Source organism: Sporobolomyces koalae (genome assembly GCF_050403365.1).
Source record: "Sporobolomyces koalae JCM15063 DNA, S_koalae_JCM15063T_v1_ctg5, whole genome shotgun sequence".
NCBI lineage: Eukaryota > Fungi > Basidiomycota > Microbotryomycetes > Sporidiobolales > Sporidiobolaceae > Sporobolomyces > Sporobolomyces koalae.
In genome coordinates, this window is record NW_027481766.1 from 470,561 (window position 1) to 483,236 (window position 12,676).

The window sequence follows — 12,676 nt, forward strand, 5'->3', positions numbered from 1 at the left end:
CGAGAAGTATGGGAGGAGAGCCCGTTGCCGAGAAGCGGGAGTGGAGCCCGCCGATTCCCCGGCATCGTCGGCCGAAATCCCGGCGATGCATTCGGAGTTGCTCGATCACAAGTGCTTACACAGCAAATCAGAAATTCGAGAATAACTTTTGACCTCGCGGTACATACGCATCATTTCGCACGCGTTGCCAACACGCTCCTTCCGTCTCTCGAATACCGACGCTCTTGTCGCCTCAGACTACGGCTCAGATCTCGACCCACAGTCTCAGACAGTGAAGGAAAAGACCGATCGACGTTTCCAGCCAGTCCGGCGTCGTCTCTCAACAATTTGCATCAGTAGCGAGCGCGGTCAATCCTCTCTCGGAGCTCTCGGTACCACGCGGAATCGAACGAGTTAGTCTTTATCTCTCGTGTACGCGCGAGATCGGCGAGCTGAGCATCCGACGCACTTGCGTGTACCCTTCCTTTCGGCACCTCGCAGCGCCTCCTCCTTACGCATCTTCGATCTCAATCACTCGATTCCCCTTGGCCACTCGAGTAGTTGTACCAATGACTGCCAGTCATTCGTCCTCGGTGACTCGATCGAACTCGAACGAGAAGCCGATGAAAGCACCTTCCGCATCGTCCTCGACCTCTCACCTGACGTCTCGCGATGGCGCCGACTTGGAGAAACAGCCAGTCGACCTTCCGACGACCAAAGACTTTGAATCGAAGAAGGAAGCGCAAGATGTGCGCCGCCGATGGTGGCTACCTGCACCGCGTGACCCCTTCCCCTCGCTCGCCGAGGCCCCGATCACGCCGTACGCTTCGGCCAACTGGTTCTCCCAATTGACGTTTCATTGGATGCAACCGATGCTCAACACGGGCTACCAACGCACCCTCGTGCCAACCGACTTGTGGAAGCTCAACGAGAATTTCGAAGCGGGCCACCTGTCCGACTTGCTTCTGAGCAATTTCGAGAAGCGACGAGCCAAAGTCGAGGCATGGAACAAGGCTCTGGAAGATGGCAGCTTCAAACCGGGACCGGTCCGAAAGATATGGTGGAAAGTACGCAAGACAGACGGCAAACGCAAAGTCGGCCTCGCGTTGGCGCTATCCGACACTTTCTTCTACCGGTTCTGGCTTGCCGGAGTCCTGAAAATCATCTCTGATGGCCTCAACGTGACCTCGCCTCTCGTTACCCGTGCCCTGATCACCTACGGCACTGGCGTCTACCTTGCACACCGCAACGTCCCCGGCTACACTGCCCAGCCCATCGGGGTTGGCATCGGACTCGCTTTTGGACTTTGGGGCATGCAAATCGTCGCATCGTTCTGCTTGCACCACTTCTTCGCCAACTCGGCTGGAGTCGGAGTCCTCTGTCGCAGTGCGCTCATTGCGAGCATCTACAAGAAGGCGACCACGTTGAGTGGCAAGGCGAAAACGACCATCAGCAATGGTCGATTGACAAATCACATTGGTACCGACGTGTCCCGAATCGATTTCTGCGCAGGGTTCTTCCACATGAGGTTAGCCGTTCGACTTCTCGCTTTTTCGCCTGACTGTCGAGGACTGTAAACTGACCAAGTTTCCTTTTCCTCTCAGTTGGACCGCACCGATCCAGATTATCGTCATTCTCATCATCCTGCTCATTCAAATCGGACCTTCGTGTCTTGTCGGTATCGGATTCCTCTTCATCATGATGTGCGTGTCGTTTCTTCGTAGTCCTGCTCCTCAGAAGCATTGTCCTGACCCATCTCATGACGTCTTCAGTCCGCCTCAATCCATTGCGATGAAGAAGATGTTTGGCTTCCGACGCAAGGCGATGGTCTGGACCGACAAGCGAGCGCGATTGATCCAAGAACTCCTCGGCGGCATGAAAGTCATCAAATTCTTTGGTACGTCCCATTTCTCGCTAGTCTGCGTTCCTAGGGCATGTGACTGATTGTAACCGCGCAACAGCCTGGGAAATTCCGTACCTCAAGAAGCTACAGGGTTACCGCGCCAAAGAGATGAAGCAGGTTCGAAACCTGCTCATCTCGCGTGCGGCTACTACCGGCGTTGCCATGTCGTGAGTGGGATACGATTTTTCCCTATCGTCCTCTTCTAATCATCGCTCTTTATATTGCGTGCGTCAGACTCCCGACCCTCGCGACAGTCCTCGCCTTCGTCACCTACGCCGGAACAGGACACCAACAAGACGCCGCCAACATTTTCACCTCGTTCACCCTGTTCCAGCTCTTGCGGATGCCCCTCATGATGTTGCCCATGTCTCTCTCGACTATCACAGACGCTCACAACGCTCTTGGCCGATTGACCGAGTACGTCCCTGTCCTCTCCGCTGTCTTGATCAAGCCTTCGAAAAATGACCATACTTCTTACGCACAGGGTATTCCTGGCCGAAGAGCGAGAAAACACATTCAAGATCGACCCGACTGCGAAAGAAGCCGTCAGGGTCGTCGATGCTGACTTCAAGTGGGAGTCACCCCCTCCCGACGAAGGCGGTCCCAAAACCAAGAAGCAGCAGAAAGCGCTTGCCGCGACCAAGAAAGGCGAGGCCAAGAAAGCAAAGAAGGAAGCCAAGGCCGCGAAGAAAGCGGCCAAACTCGAGCTCAAACTCGACGAGAACGCTCCTATCGATGCTCAAACGGCAGAACAGAGCGGAGATGCGACCGGCGAAATCTCTGGACCCAACACTGCTGCTGCTACTGCTTCTCCCATCGAGAAGGAAGAAAAGGAGCTCATGCAGCTGCGCGGGATCAACCTAAAGATTCCTAAAGGACAGCTCTGTGCCGTCGTTGGCGCTGTCGGATCCGGCAAATCGTCTTTGTTGCAGGCTCTCGTCGGTGAGATGAAGCGCACGAAAGGAGAGATCGCGTTCGGAGGAAGGTGAGTCGATAGACGGCTGGCTCGGATGCTTGATCTCGGGGACTGACCGCGTACGATTGGCGTCTGTCTAGCATCGCGTATGCTGCACAACAAGCATGGATGCAGTCGTGTTCGCTGCGCGACAACATCTTGTTCGGCCGCGCTTACGACGAAGCGAAATACAAGCGAGTCATCCAAGATGCTTGTCTCGAAGCCGACATTGAGATGCTCCCGTATGGAGACCAAACTGATATCGGAGAAAAGGTTTGTAGCTCTCCACTGCTTTCGTATAGCCTGTGTCGAACTCACGGTCGTTCTACCATCGCCAGGGTGTCACTCTTTCCGGAGGGCAAAAGCAGCGCGTCAACATTGCCAGGACTCTGTACTACGATGCCGACATTGTCTTGCTGGACGATCCTCTTTCGGCTGTACGTAATTATTTCACTTTCGCCGTTCATGCGCTAGCTGAGGTAGCCTTCTTCTTCACAGGTCGACGCTCACGTTGGAAAGCATCTGTTCGACAATGCAATCTGCGGTTCACTCGCGCACAAGACTCGAATTCTCGTCACGCATGCCCTCCACTTTTTGCCTCGTTGCGATTACATCATCTGTCTCGAGAACGGCAAGATTTCGCAGGAAGGCACATACGCCGAGCTCGTGTCTGACAGGGATGGTGCCTTCTCGGCGCTGATGGAGGAGTTCGGTGGCGATCTCGAGGAAAAGAAAGAGGAGGAAGAAGCCAAGGAGGAAGAGGCGATCGAGGAGGCCGGAAGCAAGGGAAAGAAGGCGACCGACAAGCCTGTCGCAAAGGCACTGATGCAAGAAGAGGAACGCGCGACCGGCTCGGTCGATAGACGAGGTGAGTTCTAACCCTCAAGCCCCATATAGCCCACATATTGATTACACGCACTTTCAACAGTTTACCTCCGGATCTTCAAGCTTGCGAGAGGATGCATCACCTTCACTCTGCTCGTCGCAGCTGTTGTTTTGCAGCAGGCTGCCCAAGTCGTGGGCTCCTACTTCCTGGTCTGGTGGCAAGACGATCAATTCAACAAGCCTTCTGGCTTCTGTAAGTCTCTTATCGCCTAATCGTCAATTACAAAAGCTGATGGATGTCGTCGATCAGACGAAGGAATGTATGCTCTATTGGGTGTGCTGCAAGCCGTCTTCTCGTTCGTTATGGGTCTCGCAACGTCATGGATCGGATGGGAGGTTTCGAGGGCGATTCACGCCGGAGCGATCCAAGGAATCTTGCATGCTCCGATGAGCTTCTTTGACACGACCCCGCTCGGCCGCATCACGAACCGATTCAGCAAAGACATCGACACAATCGACAATGTCCTGACCGACAGTTTCCGCATGTTTGTCTCGACGCTTGGATCCGTCCTTGGTTCGATCGTCTTGATCGCCATCGTTCAACAATGGTTCCTTCTCGTCGTAGCGGCCATCCTATGCCTTTACGCTTTCGCTGCCAGCTTTTACCGACAGAGGTAAGGACTGATCGTTCTCGTGTCTGTGAAAGCTTCGGCTGACAGTCGCCCCGCAGTGCACGAGAGCTCAAACGTCTCGACAACCTGCTCCGTTCATCGCTTTACGCCCATTTCTCCGAGTCGCTCAGCGGCCTTCCGACTGTTCGAGCATACGGAGAGATCCCAAAAGTATGTTTAGCTCGTCAGCACATTCCGTCGGCCTTCGCTGACATTTTTGGCACACTTAGTTCGTCAAGCAGAACCAAGAATTCCTCGACATCGAAAACCGTGCCTACTATCTCACCGTGATCAATCAGCGTTGGCTTGGTCTGCGTCTGGACTTTTTCGGATCCTGCCTCACCTTCGCAGTCGCCATGTTCTCGGTCGGAACCGCCAAGAACGTTTCGCCATCTCAGACCGGTCTCATTCTGTCTTACATCCTCACGATCTCGCAAGCATTCTCTTGGATGGTTCGCCAGGGAGCAGAGGTCGAAAACGACATGAACTCGGTTGAACGCCTCTTCTCCTACTTCCCTCCTTCTCTCTCGGCCACCTCGACTCTTCCGAGCGAAGCTCCTGCGGTGATCGAAGATTCAAAACTTCCCGCGGAATGGCCCCATGCCGGAGCGATCGAATTCAAAAAGGTCTTCATGAGCTACCGTCCTGATCTCCCTCCGGTCCTCAAGGGCTTGAGCTTGACTGTCGGAGCTGGAGAACGCATTGGTGTCGTCGGCAGGCAAGTCGTTCTTTCGCGCTCGATGTCAAACTCTGCTGACTCTGTATTCTGTTTGTCTGCTCAGGACTGGCGCCGGCAAGTCTTCCCTAATGACGTTGCTCTTCCGCATCGTCGAGGTCACCTCGGGAGAAATTACGATCGACGGCGTCGACATTTCCAAGATTGGCCTCGCCGACCTCCGTTCGCGTCTTTCGATCATCCCGCAGGACGCTGTCCTCTTCAACGGAACCCTCAGGTGAGTCTCGTAGTCTCTATTCATCAACTAAGCGAGCCTTGCTGAATCGCTACACACTCTTGTCAGGACGAACCTCGATCCGTTCGAGGAGCACGATGACGCCACCCTGCACGATGCCTTGAAACGCGCGTGGTTGATCGACCGAGATTCTGCTCCCGCTCCTGCGCCTCAGGACAAGGCCGACTCGGGTGCCTCAACCCCTTCTTCGAAACCCCGATTCACGCTCGATCTCCAGATCGAAGACGAAGGGTCGAATCTGTCGGTCGGAGAACGCAGTTTGGTCTCGCTTGCGAGGGCTTTGGTCAAGGACAGCAAGATCATCATCCTCGAGTACGTCTGATTGCATGCTATGCCAGAGTGCGCGCAGAAGCTGATCCTAGAACTGGGTTACATAGCGAGGCTACCGCTTCTGTCGACTTTGCCACGGACTCTCGTATCCAGGAAACAATCCGTACCGAATTCAAGCACAAGACTGTCAGTGCTCTCTCTCGCTCCTCTCTCGTGCGGATGGACACTAATCGTCCCGTTCTATGTCTCTGCGAAATAGCTCCTCATTATCGCTCACCGACTCCGAACCGTTATCGATGCAGACCGCATCCTCGTCATGGATCAGGGTCAAGTCGCCGAATTCGATAGGCCACTCAACCTGTTCCGTCAAGGCGGAATCTTTCACTCGATGTGCGAGCGCAGTGGTATCTCGGCTTCGGATATCCGCGAGAGTTCTTTCTAGGTTTCAAAAGCTCGTTGTACATAGCTCAATCTCGACCATGTTCTTTCCCATCTGTTGCAAAGACACCCGTGTACTACTCAATGGTCCGTTTGCTCTCTCGTATCACGATGAACGACGGAATTGGTTGAGAGCGGGAGCAAACTGTATTTCGCGTGGCAGGGAAACAAACTGACACACACAGACAGAGGGCACTACTTCAGAACGACAAAGAGTTAAGGGTATGAGCACCAGCGATCACATTATTTCTCCGAGTTTTCCGTTGAGGCACAGGTTATTGCTTGAGCTCGTCAGCCTTCTTTTGAGCAGTGTTCGAGGCGTCGTTGGCAGCGTTTTGTGCTTGGTTCGAAAGGTCCTGGGCCTTGTTCTTGACATCGTCACCAGTCGTCTCCTGCACCTTCTTTTGGCCGGTGGCAATGTAGCTTTTGAGTGGTGTTGTCGGGTATGTCAGCTCGATGGTCCAGAATATGCCTGAGAAAGCTCTGCACTAACGATTCGGCGGTTTGAAGAGCGGACGCAGCGAGGTCACGGGCTTGAGCGACGTATCCGACGGGCTTGTCCTTGTTGGCAGACTCCTGAGCATCGCCAGCAGCCTCCTTTGCCTTGTCAGCTCCAGTAGAGATGACACTGATGGTGGTTCGAAATTGACGTTCATCAATACATTGCTCGCAGACAGTCATCTCCGGAAAAAGAGAGGGAGCGACTCACTCCGAGACAGCGTGGAGAACGTGTCCGGCAAGGTCGCGACCCTCGTTCACGAGCGAGCCGAGAGTCTGGTTCGACGAGGCGTCCTTGTTGACGAGACCCTTGCCTGAGCAATCGACGAGTCAGTCAAGGAGCTTGAGGCATCGCGGCGGGGACGCAATCGCTTACCGAATTCGAGGGTGTGGGATGCGAGTTGGCCGATCTCGTTGGTGAGGGTCTGCTCGCCAATGGTGCCGTTGGTCTTGTCGCCAACAGTTTGCGAGAGGGATTTATCGGTGGACATGATGTGTTTTGGTTGATGTGAGTGGTTGTGGAAAGAAGGGAGAAGGGGGAGCCCGCGGGTCATTACGAGCGAATCGCTATGACGTCGTTCTCGCCCTCATCCTCCGCAGCCCCCGGGTTCCGAGTTGCTCGTGAAAAAAGCTTATCGCGCGGTCACACAACCTCTATTGTACTGGAAACTTTTGACAATCCAGTAAGGCGAGGCGAGGCATGACGCGAGATGTTGTCAGTCGTACACCGGTCGGATGAGAAGGTAACCTCTCCGAGCTCGAGCGCTGTCACCTCCGGGGAAGTCGCAAGCAATGACACACTTGTTCAGCTGGACCTATTGACAAGCTCTGCCTCGACTTTGAACTCACTGGCTGCTCTGTCTAGAATACGGAGGTAAGAGAATACGCTCACGAGCATCCCTGAAAGATTCGATTGGTGACGCGGATTGGGCGCGTGCGTGTCCTCATTGGGCATGGAAATAGTTTCAAAACCTGCTGATTGATGTCCAGTCAGCGCGACAGCAGACAGGTCGAACCGGAAGCTGCGTTAGAGCACGCGCCCGTACCCTTTTTGTCGAAGCCCTCTATAGTATGGCGCTTTTCTTGCGTATCGATCAACGAGAACCTCCTGCGACTGGATTCTTAGCCAGCATACATGTGAGATGTTCTGGACAAAGCGTCCGTGCGCATTTTGAATTGTTGGTGTATATGTGTTTGTCAGAATACGTTGGCATCTAACTAAAGCGTCTTGGAACAGTGGCAGTTCACTGGGCTCATAGCAATATGCCGCTTTTCGGAGCACTAGGTACCCAGGAGTCCCCGGATCGAGACCGGGAGACGCTATTTCTTTTTGATTTTTGGCGGCAGCAGCAAGGCAAAGCAAGGCATCGTTACGAAGAGCTATACTTCCCTTGTCACCGAAACTCTCATAATTTGTGTTGTTATCGCGAACAACGATACGTGGATCCATTCATCCTGATTCGCCAAGTGCACAGCTCTCGGAAATGAGCTCGCTCTGAGATTACTAATCGAATGGGCGTCTCCTCCACACGTCATTCAACCTTTTCTCTTCCTCCGATTTCTCTTCTACAGTATACGCAACGTGAATCAAAATGAGCCACGTCAGCTTCTCCAAGTTTGCCAGCGCGGACGCACCGACGGTGAATGTCCCCATGCGCGTGATCAATCGACCTCTGCCATCTGAATTGGACGAGGAGAAAGTCAAACAATTCATGAAAGACATTCAAGTCGGTGCCATTCTCCCTTGACCGAACGCATCAGGTGAATTGAAAATTGACCCTCGTCATTTTCTCCAGGCAGGAGACAAGTTTACGCCGATTGAAGTTGTGCGGACGCAAGCGAATGGCCAAAACTATTACATGGCATTTGGAGGCTGTCATCGGTCAGTACTCCTTTGCTGAATGACGCACAGAAAATAGCTTTGCGCCAACCTACTCACATTTCTTCGGTTCATGAATGACAGGTTCGAAGCGCACAAGCGTTTGGGGAGCGAAAGCATCCCAGGTCGAATCATCAATGTTCCCCCTGCCTCTCTCAGGATGTACCTCGGCGCAAGCTGCCCTTTCTGAACGTAGAACAATCGACATAGATACAGGATCACATGTTGTAATTATTCCACAGAGGTTAAAGGCTCGACCATCGAGTTGTAAAACTCGAGCTCTTTGTCCCACTCGTCATCGATCGCCAAGCTCGTAACGGAGTATCCTTCTATCCGGATGTTCTCCGACTGGGCAACTCTGAGCAAGTTCCGGAGACCTTGCCGGTCAAAAAATCGAGACCAGGTGGGCAAGTTCCAGTTCAACCCGATCAGGTCGGCGTCTCGGACCGCCTCGGCACCTTGATCGCGCGGCAAGAGGTCCCCACGAGAAGCATCGACGTTGTTGAGCTCGATACTTTCGAGAGTGGACATCTTGGTCGGGCCCGAAACGAGTTTGAGCAAATGTTCAATCGATACATCCGTGTCTTCTTTGAAACTGATCGTCTTGAGGGGAAGCTTTGACAGCGTTGAATAAAACCCGTGGGTCTGAGGGAACCAGTACCCTTGTATAACGATCGATTCGAGATTCGAGAATCGCGCGAGTTGCGCGACGGGATCGCCGGTGCATTCGGCATCCTCGTTCGTGACCCACACCTGCAAGTGTCTTATCAATTCGGGATGCTGGACTGATTCAAGCAGGATCATCACTGTCGCATCGATGCTCGTCTCGCACAGAGCAAGAGATGTCAAGCATGAGCAGGTTGCCAAGATGACAGGGATGTACTCTGACGATGAAAGGATCCCCGTCAGGCTGAGGTCGAGGAGCTCGGGACAAGGGAATTCATCCGGTGTATATCCGATACCGCGGAGTTCGGTGAGGTCACGTCGGACGTCGAGTGAGAAAGTCGTGAGTCGTTTGTAGCGCTTCAAGTTCCAGAGATAGAGGTCAGCGAATGGATCGATTCGGTACTGGAATACTGCAGTAATGTCGAGCGCGCGAAGGGTGTCGAACAGAGTCGTGGAAGTTGAGGAGGAGGGTCCGATGCGCAAGAAAGCCTTAGCGACCCTGCTCGACCCCTCGACGTCAAGTTCTTCAAGATGCTCGAGCGTGTCGAGCAAGACCTCCGCCGAATCGCGGCCGGGCATTCCTTCCCGTTGCTCCTCCCATTCATCGCAATCCTCGTCCGGTCCGAACATTGGCAGCTTGATCTCGAGTCGCCTCGTATGCGAAAGTAATGTGCCGTTTGATCGAGCCGTATCACATAGCTTCACAAGCTGCAGAGGAGTGTGTACGACCACTGCGCGGTAGATCGTGCGTCGGAAGAAGGGGAGCAAGCTCTTCGAGAAGGGACCGGTCAGAGGCGCATCGTAGGTGTGCGCCAAGTCGAAGATGTAGGAGAGGAGTTCGACAGGGAGGGCAGAGAGGCGGTCTGTATCTGTGGAGAGCTCATGATGCCAAAAACAGGGGGGTCAGATCAAGGTTGACAGACTGGAGAGCTCGCACACCTACGCGAGCTGGAGCGTGCAAGATGTTGACATGCTCGGGGTCTGTCGAACCAGCGCGCATCACTGTAGACAGACACCTTAAGGCTGAAAAGGGTGAAGATTGATCGGTCCACGTGGTGCGCACACTTGCATTTTCATTTCTCTAACGTAATCCTCTTCTCATCAACCCAGACCCTAAAGATACTGCAAGGGCTACTGTAGAGACCCGCGAACTATACAAGAAAAGCCCTTTAGGCGAGCAACTCCTCATCGATCTCGCAAAGTAGAGATCCAGGTCTGAGGTCAAGGGATGTGTTGTTTTTGCATGCTTCTATTTACTGTGCCTTGACAATCTCGTCGACAGCCTTCTCCATCTCCTTCTTGGGCGGGAGCGACATCGAGGGAGGAAGCGGCGTCGCAAGAGGAGGCAGGAGCGCGGCAGATGCCGCGCGCGCGTTTTGAATAAGCACGGCGCTGTGAGACGGTGAGGATCAGCTTTCATGTTCCAACGCGCAACAAGGGATGCAGACAAGTAGACACTTACTCCATGATGACGAGAGCGGCCATGGCTTCAACGATGGGGACAGCACTGAGGAACGCGACCCGAATTCGTCAGCTTACACACCCACAAGCAGATTAAAACCGAAAGGAACCATACCGGGGAACGACGCAGGGGTCGTGGCGACCGCGAGTAGCAAGGACACCATCTTCGCCGTTGTACTTGGCAGTTGCTTGCTCCTGCGATATTGTTGCCGGCGACTTGAAGGCAACCCTGTGCAGATACGATCACGTCAGATCGGGCTCGTGATGTCGTCTACTCAAGGCGCGAGGCTCACTTGAAGTAGATGTCTTCTCCGTTGGAGATTCCACCTTGAACTCCTCCACTTCGGTTCGTCTTGGTGCCGAGGGATCCGTCTTCCTTCTTGACGAAAGCGTCATTGTGCACGCTGCCAGCCGCCTCGGTTCCCTTGAATCCAGATCCAATCTCGAATCCTTTCGTTGCGGGGATCGAGAGCATGGCATGGGCGAGAGTCGCCTCGAGCTTGTCGAACACGGGTTCTCCGAGACCAACGGGAGAGCGGCGAATCACGCAGGTGACAGTGCCACCGATCGAGTCGTTGTTGGCCTTGGCCTCCATGATGCGCTGAGAACGAACACATCGTCGGCTTCGAAGTAACAGGCAACAAGGTAAAAACGACATGGCTTACCTCTTCCATGGCATCGGCAGTCTCTTGGTGAGGACACCTGATCATGTTCTCGTCGACCTTCTCGCGAGTGAGGCCGTGCAGGAGTTTGAGGTAATCCTCGCTCAAGAGATCCGAGTCGGTCGACGATTCGGGCATGTGCACCTTTCCGACCGACGAGACGAATGCAACAATCTCGACTCCGTAAGCGAGCTTGAGGTAACGTTCGGCGATGGTTCCGGCCGCAACACGACCTAAGTGTGAGAGGACGCAGTTCAGCACGCGACGCGAGATGGGCTAGATATCCGGATATCCTTTGATTGACGTACCAATAGTCTCTCGAGCACTACTCCTTCCTCCACCACTGCTCGCCTTGAGGCCGTACTTGAGCAAGTAGGTCCAGTCGGCGTGCGAAGGTCGCGGGTAGTGGTCGGTCTCGGTGTAGTCATGGGGACGCTGGTCCTTGTTGCGGACGAGAAGACCGATCGGAGTACCGAGGGTGACACCAGCCTCGATACCAGATTGGAGGTAGACTTGGTCGGCTTCGTTACGCTGGATCGGACGCGGAGGGCGGATGGAGATCAGTTCTGTCGCTCTCGCTACCTCGCAGCCTCCGATTCAGCAGATAGTACCCACGGGAGTGGTCAAGTTGCTCTGTCCAGGACGACGGCGGGTCATCTGGGGCTGGATATCCTCGTTCGAGAGAGGCATGCCCTGCACAGTGCGAGACGAACCTCTGATCAGCTTTCACATCGTACGGGCGACATCGTGCAGTCGGCTCAGCGCAACGAGCGATCATAGGTTGTGCTCTCGCTGCGGGTCAAGCCGTAATTCCTCCAGGCGTAGGTGCTAGACTCACAGGAGGGCATCCATCGATGATCGCGCCCACCGAGGCACAGTGCGACTCTCCGTAGGTCGTCACCCTGAACATGGTGCCGAACGTAGACATGGTAGCTGATCTGGCTCAATGCGAGGCGGTTGGGCAAGTTGTGGTTTCTAGAGAGGCGCCGAAGCGGTAGATGTTGCGTAGACTGATTGAGAGTAGGCTGTAGATGCCGTGTCTTTTGGCAGGGACGTCTGTCTTGTGCTGTGCTGCCCTGTAGGATTGGCCTGGGTATGAGACGGTTTCGCGACTTTTGATCAAGCCGAAATCAACATTTCGTTTTCTTGAAAAATGACTCATTGATCAGACTTACGATTCTTGACCACTGGTGTCCGCACAGAGGACTATCGAATCACAAGAGGTACCGTGCGTACTCGGCGTGGATGGATGCCTTAGCCGCTATACTCCGCGGAGCAGTGCAAACTGCACGTGCTCCTGATCAATCAGCAGTGACGCGCTTTCGCGCCGACCGAGATCGAGTAACAATTGGTCAATGCCACACGGCCCGCCTTACTCGCTTGCGAGTCCGGCAGCGGCGGAGATCGCTGGAGCCTGGAGCTCAGATCTCAGATATGCGAGTTTGTGGCTCTTGCGCCTTTTCCGCCGAGGGTCCGTCTCATCGCAACGTTTGCATCG

At 54.2% G+C, this 12,676-nt stretch overlaps 5 protein-coding genes across 5 annotated transcripts; 2 read left to right on the top strand and 3 right to left on the bottom strand.

The window, feature by feature from the left end:
* Nucleotides 1-548: 548 nt before the first annotated feature.
* JCM15063_006002 (uncharacterized protein) lies at nucleotides 549-6,016 on the top strand (the record flags this gene model as incomplete). The annotated part of the gene is made up of 17 exons (XM_076676758.1): nucleotides 549-1,507; nucleotides 1,584-1,682; nucleotides 1,752-1,876; nucleotides 1,941-2,049; nucleotides 2,117-2,299; nucleotides 2,367-2,867; nucleotides 2,939-3,110; nucleotides 3,176-3,274; nucleotides 3,336-3,705; nucleotides 3,766-3,915; nucleotides 3,973-4,336; nucleotides 4,393-4,504; nucleotides 4,564-5,051; nucleotides 5,116-5,286; nucleotides 5,353-5,616; nucleotides 5,682-5,760; nucleotides 5,834-6,016. The coding sequence occupies 17 exons, from the start codon at nucleotides 549-551 to the stop codon at nucleotides 6,014-6,016; spliced, it is 4,428 nt and encodes a 1,475-aa protein (XP_076536217.1).
* Nucleotides 6,017-6,287: 271 nt separating this feature from the next.
* On the bottom strand, nucleotides 6,288-7,001 carry JCM15063_006003 (uncharacterized protein; the record flags this gene model as incomplete). Its single annotated transcript, XM_076676759.1, has 4 exons — nucleotides 6,288-6,435; nucleotides 6,506-6,640; nucleotides 6,722-6,824; nucleotides 6,887-7,001. 4 exons carry the CDS (start codon nucleotides 6,999-7,001, stop codon nucleotides 6,288-6,290), a joined length of 501 nt encoding a protein of 166 aa, XP_076536218.1.
* Nucleotides 7,002-8,102: 1,101 nt separating this feature from the next.
* Nucleotides 8,103-8,579, top strand: SRX1 (sulfiredoxin; the record flags this gene model as incomplete). The annotated part of the gene is made up of 3 exons (XM_076676760.1): nucleotides 8,103-8,237; nucleotides 8,307-8,392; nucleotides 8,474-8,579. The coding sequence occupies 3 exons, from the start codon at nucleotides 8,103-8,105 to the stop codon at nucleotides 8,577-8,579; spliced, it is 327 nt and encodes a 108-aa protein (XP_076536219.1).
* A 41-nt stretch (nucleotides 8,580-8,620) lies between these two features.
* Nucleotides 8,621-9,685, bottom strand: JCM15063_006005 (uncharacterized protein; the record flags this gene model as incomplete). The annotated part of the gene is made up of 1 exon (XM_076676761.1): nucleotides 8,621-9,685. One exon carries the CDS (start codon nucleotides 9,683-9,685, stop codon nucleotides 8,621-8,623), a length of 1,065 nt encoding a protein of 354 aa, XP_076536220.1.
* Nucleotides 9,686-10,308: 623 nt separating this feature from the next.
* ARO2 (bifunctional chorismate synthase/riboflavin reductase [NAD(P)H] ARO2) lies at nucleotides 10,309-12,106 on the bottom strand (the record flags this gene model as incomplete). The annotated part of the gene is made up of 8 exons (XM_076676762.1): nucleotides 10,309-10,447; nucleotides 10,518-10,562; nucleotides 10,632-10,745; nucleotides 10,810-11,117; nucleotides 11,182-11,411; nucleotides 11,487-11,709; nucleotides 11,794-11,871; nucleotides 12,017-12,106. 8 exons carry the CDS (start codon nucleotides 12,104-12,106, stop codon nucleotides 10,309-10,311), a joined length of 1,227 nt encoding a protein of 408 aa, XP_076536221.1.
* Between the last annotated feature and the right edge of the window lie 570 nt (nucleotides 12,107-12,676).